This window comes from Eucalyptus grandis, chromosome 8, assembly GCF_016545825.1.
Source record: "Eucalyptus grandis isolate ANBG69807.140 chromosome 8, ASM1654582v1, whole genome shotgun sequence".
In the NCBI taxonomy this organism is placed as follows: domain Eukaryota; kingdom Viridiplantae; phylum Streptophyta; class Magnoliopsida; order Myrtales; family Myrtaceae; genus Eucalyptus; species Eucalyptus grandis.
In genome coordinates, this window is record NC_052619.1 from 51,486,220 (window position 1) to 51,497,493 (window position 11,274).

At 37.9% G+C, this 11,274-nt stretch overlaps 1 protein-coding gene across 1 annotated transcript; it reads left to right on the forward strand.

Moving 5' to 3' along the window:
• Positions 1-8,801: 8,801 nt before the first annotated feature.
• Positions 8,802-11,066, forward strand: LOC120286518 (probable 2-oxoglutarate-dependent dioxygenase ANS). The gene is made up of 4 exons (XM_039298781.1): positions 8,802-8,986; positions 9,472-9,719; positions 10,070-10,394; positions 10,693-11,066. The coding sequence occupies exons 1-4, from the start codon at positions 8,864-8,866 to the stop codon at positions 10,927-10,929; spliced, it is 933 nt and encodes a 310-aa protein (XP_039154715.1). The 5' UTR covers positions 8,802-8,863; the 3' UTR covers positions 10,930-11,066.
• The last annotated feature ends 208 nt before the right edge of the window (positions 11,067-11,274 follow it).

Genomic DNA, 11,274 nt, shown 5'->3' on the forward strand with positions numbered 1-11,274 from the left:
ATAAAGAGTCAAAACCATGGGTACTTTGAATTGGGCCTAAAGAGCTAAAATGGTTAAATTTGTAATTTAATGGATATGCAAATTAACTAAAATTGAATTCAATTAGTGACACAATTGTCCTATCTTATGAACTATTCATGTGCAAGATCACTTATCGCATTTAAATTGACCTTGAATTAAAGCACTCGAGCTTAGGTAAAAAATGGATCTAAGCCTAATATCAAAATTTGACCTAGATTTATGATATTAAACCATAACTATGAATGGGTCAATTCAAATTTTGACAATTGAAGCTTAATTGCTTGACTTTCTTATGCTCAGGATGATAAAATCCTTCAAATTGATGAGTTCTTATGTGAATTTCTCAAAATCGATTTTGGGTTTGGACTTATCTTAAGGAAATGAGTGAGAAATAATCTTCGGTTCGTAAGTTATAAATGATCGATTTTAGTTTCATAATTAGGATTCAAAACGACAATTCGCTTTTTGATCCGGCAATTCGCTAAATTGAACGCACAAGCCAATTTAAAATAATCCCTAAACCAAATGTCGAAAAAGGAACTACACCTAATTATGACTAGAATAAAAATAATTTTATTTTTGGTCGATTTAGAACCTAAAACTGAAAAATTCAGAAATCAAGGTTTTTAATCGAATTTTGTGAAATTTTCAACACAAAAGTCAAATTGACATTAAAAGAAATGTTTTTCTGGATTTTTCAAGTTTCCTTTTTTTTTTTTTTAAGTTAAAGGTTTGACCAAAAGTTAACCCTTTAATTGACTTTTCATAAAATGTTAATTTTTTGGTCAAATATTTGAATTTTCAAGAAATTAATTTGACAATAGTGAATTTAAGGCTAAATGGAATTTTTTTTTGGGCAAAAAGTTAATTTTTGACTCGGGATTGACTTTTGGTCAAAGGTTGACCAAAAAGTCAACCATTTAACTGTTCAAGTTTTGATTGAAAATGAACTAGAAACTACTTAAAAATAATAATACAAAAGAAAGAAATGAAAAACGACACTTTTTTTTTTTCGCGATCGAAACCTAAATCTCTTTTTTTACCTTTTAATGATGCATCGACTAAAAATTAGGTGTCAACACTATCAATCTATGCAATTTTAGCTACGAGATTATATCAAAAGTTATGGCCAATCGATTAAAGCTATGGCTCCTAGAGGTGATGGAACAGGAGCAAAACGCCATCATTAGTGGAAGACAAATTCAAGACAACATCTTTATAGTCCAAGATGTGCTGCACCAGTTTAGGATAAGGAAAAAAAAAGGAAGTTTCAAGTGGTCTTAAAACTAGACATGTAGAAGGCATTCGATTGAGTTGAACGTGATTTTCTCTGCCAATGTATGACAAAGATGGGATTCAGTGATCATTGGGTTTCCTTGATCAAAACTTGCATCTCCACCGTCACATTCAACATAATAGTTAACGGAGAAACTCTCCAAGAATTTAAACAAACCCGAGGCATCAAGCAAGGAAGCCCCCTCTCTCCCTACCTATTCATTATTATGACTAATGCTCTGTCTATGCTTATACACAAGGCATTAGGGGAAGGCAAACTAAAGGGAATTACATTGAATAGAAACTGCCCTACACTATCATCTACTTTTTGCAGATGATGCTATATTTTTTTTAGATGGCACTAGAAAGGAATGTAAAAACTTAGCACGCCTTTTAAATCAATATTGTCACGTGTCAGGCCAAGCCATAAACCTACACAGATCAGGTATCTTCTTTAGTATTTGTTGTCCACAACATTTAAGAAGGAGTATGGCAGAAGAATTACGGTTTCCCATCATTGAAAAAACAGGGAAATACCTAGGAATCCCATCGGATTGGGGTAAATCAAAGAAAGGCATGTTCGCGTGGATCCTAGCATGGGTTAACATGAAACTCAAAGGGTGGGAAAAAAAAAACCTTATAACAAAAGCATGGAAGGAGATACTAATCAAAACGGTGGTGCAAGCACTACCTTGGTATACTATGTCAATCTTCAAAATCCCGGTGTTGATTTATCGAGCGATAGAACATAAGATAGCAACATTCTGATGGAGGAGTAGTCAAAAGAAGACTGGCATCCATTGGTAGAGATCGGAGGTGCTGAAAATCAGAAAAGATTGTGGAGGCCTTGGTTTTAAAGACCTAATTGCTTTCAATAAGGCAATGCTGGTTAAGCATGCTTGGAGGCTCATACTAGATCCTTCAACCTTATGGGAAAAAAGTGCTAAAAGGTTTATACTACCCCTCCGAAGTATTTCTTAAGGCACAAAAAGAATCTAAACCATCTTGGTGCTGGCAGAATCTACTCTTTGAGAGGGAAGTTTTAGAGCAACAACTCACCTGGTCTGTGGGAGATGGGGAGTATATCAAGGTCAGAGAAGACAAATGGCTGAAAAGGGAGTATATTAGCGGTCCTATAAACCTAGGCAAACCTCACTACGTGGTTAAACTAATCGACCCAGCATCCAGACAGTGGAATAAGCAAAAACTGTCTAGCCTATTTGATGAAGTTCTAGTCAACGGAATTCTTGCGACCCCTTGAACCCAACCATGACGAAAGATAAGCTCATGTGGGACAAAACTAGCTCAGGAATATATACGGTGAAGAGCGATTATAATACCATTCATAATGTAGAGACAAATGGCAACAAAACCCAGGCGTCCTCATCTTACCAACCTCCCAAGAAGCTATGGAATATGATTTGGCATCTAAACATTCCACCAAATATAAAAATCTTCACATGGAGCTTATGTACAAACACCCTCCCAACACAGGAAAATCTATACAAGTGAAAGGTGGTACTTGATCCACTATGCCCCATATGTCACCAAACACTAGAGATAGGAAGTTATCTACCTCTCCTGAGGAAGTTACACGAATAGAAAAATGATTGTTCGAGGCCTTCAGTGCACGTGAAGACCACCAGACATAGGAATTGATAGGTGGTAATCTATGGCAGATATGCAAACAGCGCAACACAAGGGTCTTTAGAGGGGATCAACCAAGACCGACAGCCATAATTGAAGAGGCGAAGTATTGGTAGATTAGGTTTATAATAAAGGGTATAATTGTCATTGTATTGTTTTAGCCATAAACCCTATGTATATATTATAAATTAATTCATCAATGAAAGTAATGTTCGCTCAATCTCTACATGGTATCGGATCGGTGATCCTTGGAGCCCGTCCCTCACGTCCAAAGTCACCACGATCTCTCTCTGGCCTTCTCACTTGCGATCATCTGCTTTGATGTTACGGGGAAGAAGCTGTGACATTGATGCTTCCCTTTGCTGGAGCAGCTCTGATTGAGCGCTAGGGTTTCTTTCGATCGTTGGCCCCCGACTCCTCCAAATTCATAGAACGTAGATCTCGAACTCATCCTGATTATCTGAAATCAAGTGGAGGTTTGGCTAGCAATTTAAAAAAATTTTGACTCGCGTGCCAATCGAGACTCTAAGTGATGTTTTCTTGCCCACTGCATTCCTGATCGTCTCGCAATCTATTCTTACTTTTTGGTGAATGCTTCGGAGATCTCTTTTGATTCAACCAGATTGCTTTTCTCTTTCGGCCTCAAGTCACCATGACGACTAAGCTTCAAAGCTCTTCAGCCATAGTTCTTGCACATGAGCGGCCAAATAGCCCTTATTTTATGCATCAATTTGATAACCCTAGATCTAATCTCGTCGGCATGGTCCTTACGGGTGACAATTACAATAATTAGTCTGTGCCATGGAGATTGCCCTTTCTGCCAAGAATAAGATGGTGTTTGTTACATGAGAATTAAAAAAAACCAGTCACAACTGATCCTGCCTATGCGTCTTGGATTCGTGTGAACAATATGATCCTATCCTGGATTCTTAATTCCATCCATCCAGATTTAGTGCCAACAGTTCTCTACACAGAGTTAGTTGCAGATGTTTGGGCCGATCTCCGTGAACACTTTTCGCCATCAAATGGTCTTAAGGTTTTTCATCTCGAGCAAAAGATATGCACCTTTGCTCAATCTGACGATGCCGTGACCAAATACTACAACAACTTGCGAAGCTGCTGGGATGAATTGAATAATTTGGATCCGTTACGGCAATGCTCTTGTTCGGCTCGTTCTATCATCACCACACAACAAGAGAATCGGCACTTGTTTCAATTTCTCATGGGTCTCAATCTGAGGTACACTAATGTTATTAGTAAGATTTTACTAATGAATTCGTTACCTAGTGTTGCACGTGCATATGCACAAGTTCTTCAAGATGAGTCGCACCGCCATATCCAATCGAATCGGACCGTCAAGTGTTCGACCACACTAGCACTTTGCTTAGCACTCATAGCAACCATGCTCCGTGGCCATACACAAATTCCTCATCCCATGGACAGCCTAGCTCTCTTGGCACTCCCGCTCCGTTTGCCAACCTAGCTAAACGGACGAACACATCCCGTGGCCGAGAAAGATGCGCCCATTGTGGCATCCTAGGACATACACGAGATGTGTGTTATCACTTCATGGCTTCCCTCCCAACCACAAGCAGCGCCGTGGGCAATCATCCACCTCCTCCCAACCCGCAGACAACAAGTCCAGCCATACTTCCAATGCTGCACCTCCTACTTTCACAAATGATCAATATAAGCAATTGATGCGCTTGCTGCAAGAGGTAAACATCCCGAAAGCCAACCTCTCAGGTAATGTTCTCGGCTTATCTTCGAATTCATTTAATTCCGACACTTGGGTTTGGTAGATTAGGATTATAATAAAGGGTATACTTGTCATTGTATTGTTTTAGCCCTAAACCCTATGTATATATTGTAAATTAGTTCATCAATGAAAGTAATGTTCGCTCAATCTCTACACGAAGGTTAAGAGGAGGCTATTTGACAGATGGAACCCGAAAACATCATATCGGGGACGAAGAACCAGATCTATACCTGCGAGATGGAGTCTTCCAGAGCGCAGCAAGCTAACATACAACGTAGATGGTTCCTGGCTGAACGAAGGGAGACCCGACGTGATGGCGGGCGTATGTCGGAACTCAAAGGGCATCATCGTAGACAAATTTGCAGAAGAGATCAACGCCGATTCAGCCTTCCAGTCAGAAACCCAAGCTCTCAGCACTGTGTTGTTGCGACTTGTGGAACGAAGGAAGTACACATCTCAAACTGGGTAACTGAAGTACAAACTGACTGCTTATTTCTGGTGGAACTGGTGATGGGCCGAGCGGCAAGTCCATGGAGAGAGCAACGGATCATTGAAGAATGCAGGGCTATGTTGTGCCTACTTCCAAGGGCCCAAGTCACCTACGTGCCAAGAGAGGCCAATGAACCCGCGGACTGGACAGGCAAAACCCACCGGGACGAATCACTAACGAAATAATTGACTACGCGACCCCCTCGCCCACTATGGAATTTATTATGTATTGACTGTGGATTAAGTTGTGGAACGGCTATGAGTTAGTAATGAAATTATCCTTTCGACCAAGAAAAAAGAAGAAGTTAAATGTGGGACGACTCGATAAGAGATTATTTCTTATCTCTTTTTCTTTCTTTTTTGGTTTCTTCATTTTCTGTTTTCTCCCTTATGGATGAAATTAATGTCCCTCTTTTTTTAAGAATTAGTGAATTTAGCAGATAACCATCTAGTTATTGTTTTAATGAGCTATTCGTTTATTTATTTTTCTTTATTTTGCACTAGAAAACTATTATTCTAAATTTAAGCTAAGTACAAATAAGAGCGAAAAGATTCATCTACTTGTTTTAATGAATGCATTTGGTTCTCTAATAACTTTAATGTTTGTCATTACAACATGGTCTGTATATTTTGACTACTCAACTTTTAAATTATTCACGGAATTCGATAGTTTTATTTATTTTTATGGCATCACTGAAATATTTTTAAAAGATGTTTTACATAAATAAATAAATAAAAGACAAAGTTAATACATTAAAAAAGTCTAAACATCTATTGTTATAATGCAAATTCAAAAGAAAAATGCTTCCTAAAACATTATTACATGAAAAATTATATGTGCCTTCATTACATGAAGTAATGACAAATATTATGTTGATTACAATAATTATCTTCCTATAGCAACCAAGAAGAACATGTTTGTCTCTCTTTAACCTTCTAATAAAGACAACATAACCTTAAGCAAAAAAATGCCTTCGCACACTACTCGAAAGATCCTCTCGCGTTAGAAAATTACTAGGTTCAATTTCAAATAAACTTGTTGAGATGATTGATTGTTCAACTCTATTCACATTTCTATAAATAGAAATATATGAGCAATACATACTTCACGGACTCTACTGCCTACTCGTGGGGCGGTTGGATGCCGCGAGACTCTACTTTTTCATTTTTGCCTTTAAGACAATAATATATTTCTTTTTTGGGTTTGACCAAGACAATAATACTCGACTAACTAGGAAGATAATACATTATCGTTTTATTACATTTGGGAAGTAAACGATTACCTAAGAAAAACGTAAATAGAGTAGCTCATCTGCAACGAATGCAGTAAGATCGAGTTCATCCCCTTCCTCGCTTTTGTCAGTCAAACTGCAAAAGGTCACAGCTAGAAGAAGATCAAAGCATCGTCCCACATTAAGTATTCATGATATAAAAGAGAAGGGGAATATTGCTTCAAATGGAATACTTTCATTTCTTCTCGTAAAATAAATGAAGTCAAAAGAGTTGTTTTCTGATGTTTAAGTACAACTCATTTCAAATAGAAGCTGTAATTATTTTTTATAAAAGAAAATCATTTCAATAGGTGTAATTTTTTTAAGTCCCTATATTTGTAATTTTTTTCTTAAACTTTATAGTTGTAATGTAGAGAAGATCTGCTGCAAGTCAACTGAATTCTCCCGAGGATGTTTTGTTGTTCTTATGCTTATTTATCCGTTTATTTTTATTAATTAATAGATACAAGAACAGATAAATACACGGAGAATGAGCACTTTCAGCGTCAGCTTTTGTATAATAACTCTCAACATTTTAGAGTAAGAATAATGAATTAAGAAAGTATATAATGGGACTTACATACTAGACAATTGAGTTTGTGGGCTTGTTTAAATAACAAAGAAAATTGTGTCAATTTACATGGATCATCAAAGTTTGTAAACCTTCATTGCATGCCTCTTATCAAACTCTTGAAGAAAAAAGCTCAGAAATTAGAAGCATCATTTGGGGCAGAAGGCCATATATCATACCAACTTTTATGCTTGAATATGATTTAAGATTTTGTGCAAAACTTTCCAACTTTTATTTTGTATTTAACTATTTTTCCCATGCCTCTCATATTAATTGAATAATTCCACTAAATTTGGCAGTTCTGTCATCTTACGATTGAACAATTGCCGAGACAAAAGGCTTTAGTTCATATAGGCCTCGTGATAATCTCCTTTTTTTCTATAGTTGTCAAAATGGCTGACAAGTGAGTCGAAAGAAAGGACCAAAAGATTACCCTTTTCACAAAATTGGAGGATAATGCAAAATTTAAGAAGCTGAGGGACAAAATTTATATCTATAAATACCTCAAAAATTCGACACCGACAACATGGTTAATGTCAAACGAAAGAGAGCAAAACCAAGTGGCTTAGTTTTATAATCAAAAGTCATTACGCGGATCAGAATTAAGAGGAATGCTCTTCTACACACGACACATCGCTCATTTATTGGCAGACCCCATTTATCTTTACTTTCTTTCTTAATCCTCTTCCTCTTTTTAATTTTTTCTTTTTTTGGGAGTTTCAAAAATGCGTATGGGATGTGTTTGTGCGCAGATCTTGCGTGTGTGGAGCGAAGAAAATGGGGGGAGACAGCGAATCTATACTGCTGAGAAGGATGATGAGGGTTCTGGGGGATGCATGTGTTTAATTAGGAGAGAGAATGTTAGGTGGATCGGTGAGAGGAAGGGACGAATAATTTAAGGTATGGTTTTAAAAAAGAGAGTTCAAATCAAAGTGGAATTTCTAATTTGGAGTTCAAGCTTACTAGGATGAGAGAAAAAGACTGGGACTGCTAGGTTTCGAGTCATCTCTGGCGTCAATTATTTACGCCATGTCCGTAAATGTGCGAACACAGAAAAGCAAGGTTCCTTGTCGGAACATACTCTTCTGCGGGTCAACATAAGAACTTCTCTTCATTTAATCTTATCCGCTTACACGACGATGATTTTGCGTTTATGCTTGCTTGAAAGTCCGTTCACATTGATTGTTACATTGATTGTTGAGAAACAATCAATGAACACATTGGCTCAGTATGGTTGTGGTCTCCAAGAAGATTAAATGAAACATAGCCGCAGAATAATTGTTTCAGAATTGTAATGTCATCAGTCGTCATCATGAACTAAACAGGCCGGCCTTGACAACTAGATGCTTGCTAAAACTTGCCTTGTAAAATTTCATTATATAGCTTTATCTAATAATATATTTTCGTCCCATTCCACGGCCGCTAGATGTTGGCAGAAACCTCAGTCAAGGTTTTAAATCTGATGTTCCTATTGATGTAGACAAGCTCTCAATTTGCTGGTAGTGTTCTGAACCTTAAGAAGCATGAAAAGAGAGGCGAAGTGTTGATGTCTGTCCACAAAAAGTTCTCTCTTCACATGCGCTGATGTTTCCAAGATAATGAATTCAAGGTTAGGAGCAACTGGGTCCCTTGTGTTCCTCCACGTATGGAACATTGAGAGTGAGAGACGGTATCTTTTGCCGGTCTGAAGTTTTTGAACATCATTCAAGACGAGTATAAATAAGCTCCTTCTCCCCAACTCTTTCTCATCGAAATCAAAACACCAAGAAGCAAGGCCAAGGTCTCTCTCTGTCTCTCTGTGTCCCTCTCCCCCTCAGAGTAGAACTTACGATGGTTTATGAAACAAACAGTGATGTTCCCGTGACATTCCCAGTGATTGATATCAGCCTTCTGTCCTCAGAAGATGAACTTCAGAAACTCAGATCAATTCTCAGCTCTTGTGGATGCTTCCAGGTTTCTATCTCTGCAATATATTTCGGCCGATTTTCCCTTTTTCAGCTTTTTTGGTTTTTTTTTTTTTTTTTTTTTTGGGGGGGGGGCTACACAATACAAACTTTTTACTGAAACCTGGTTCTTTTCAGTGATGGTTGCTCCTTTTTCGGCTTCTCTATATTTTAGTGCAGAGGGAAAAAGCTTCTCTACTTTGGGTGGCTGATTCCTGTTGGTTTGCTTCATATTGCTATACAATGACTTATAAATTGTAGTCTGACTGCTTAACATTTAAAACAAATAGTTGCAGAGTCGTTGCATGCTCAGGAAGTCTTGAGTTAGATTTCCCACACCCTCTTTCGCCCATTATTGAGTTTCCATGGTTCTCATTTTCTTATGCAAACAAATTGTCGAGATATGTTTTCATCAATATTAGGTTTTGGCAGCTGTTTTTTCCCCATAAAAATATGCTAGAGCCTTCAAGTTGAACATAGTTTCCTAAATTTCAGGCCACTGGACACGGAATATCAGTTGAATGTCTTGACAAAATGCGTGAAGTTGCTCGACAGTTCTTTGCATTGCCAGTTGAAGAGAAACAGAAATATTCACGATCTCCAAATGAGGCTTATGGTTATGGAGATGACTTGGTTGTATCTGATAACCAAGTCGAAACCTGTTGCTACCGCTTGTTACTTAGAGTATTTCCCGAAGATCAAAGGAGGATGAATTTTTGGCCTGAAAATCCTGCCGATTTTGGGTATGTTTACATGCAATTGCCAAATTTCTGCTTCATGTACCCAAGTTGCAGTCGTATATACTCATGGAAAATGAAAAGCTGCTGTTTCTCTATGGGAATTCCTTGCTAATTCAACATGATTTCACAAGAACAGCACCATCCAAAAATATTGTTTCGAAAGAAGTGATCATGTGGTTCCATTAAATTAGAGATACACAAAGAATAACCTACCCAAAAGTCTGGAGGTATAAGATGCGAAATCTGCAAGCCTAACAGCAATAGCATGATTTGGCACAACTGCTTATTTCCATTATGATGTTATATACAGTGATTTGAATGTGTTCATTCTTTCTTCTATTTCTTATTGACAGTAAAACCTTGCATGAGTATGCACTCAAGATAAGATCAGTGATGAATGATCTTTCTAAGGCGATGGCCAGGTCACTTGAGTTAGAAGAGAACAGCTTCTTGAACCAGTTTGGAGACCAGCCAGTATTGGAAACAAGGATCAACTTCTACCCGCCGTGCTCCAGGGCTGAAGTTCTGGGCGTCAAACCTCATTTAGACAGATCCACAATCACAATTCTTTTGCAGGACAAAGAAGTGGAAGGCCTCCAAGTCCTGACAGATGGCGAGTGGCACACAGTTCCCGTTATTCCCCACGCTCTCGTCATCAATCTGGGCGGTCTGATGCAGGTATGCATTCTGCATCCATGTAACAAAAACATCCGGAAAGTTACATCAGTAGGGTCTAAAAACGCAAACCTAGGCGTATGTAACAATGGACATCATTTGAGCAACTATATGCTTTACTTTCTGTCGAAGTGATTGTCGCTCTATTTATTCATTTGATTAAATATAGGCATAGAATATGTTAAACGATCAGCCCATAAGTATTAATTAGTTTGACCTATCATATACACATGTTGCGCAAGCTCTCTTACATATCAGTCTTTAGTATGTCAATGGATATGATTGGCGACAATATTTGCAGGTAATGACAAATGGAATGTTCAAGAGCCCCTTGCACAGGGTATTGACAAACGGGAACAAGTTGAGAATGTCGGTCGCTATGCTTGATGAGCCAGAAGCAGAGAAAGAGATCGGACCGCTCGATCAATTAGTCCACCACAGTAGCCCAAGGTTGTATAGAAATGTCAGGAACTTTGCTGCTTTCAACTACGAGTGCTTCCAGAAAGGAAAGAATTCGCTCGAGGAACTGAAAATTTGACTTATTCCAGAATTTGCTGTATAGGACGCATGTTGGTGTCCATGGCATGAAATTGAGTGCTAGTTTTATACCCTAAATAAGTGAAAGGAGTGCGAAATGTGTACGCAAGAAACTCAGTATGGTTGTGGTTTTCAAGTAGATTGAAATAAATATAGCTACAGAATAATCGTTTTAGAATTGTAATGTCATCAATCATTGTTATCAATTTATGCAGTAACATAACTTGAGACAACAGACCAATCTTGATAACTAGATGCTCACTAAAATGTCTCGTAAAATTTTGTAAGATTAAGTTATAATCCTCCTGTCCCACGGCTGATTGATATCAGCAAAAACCTCATTCAA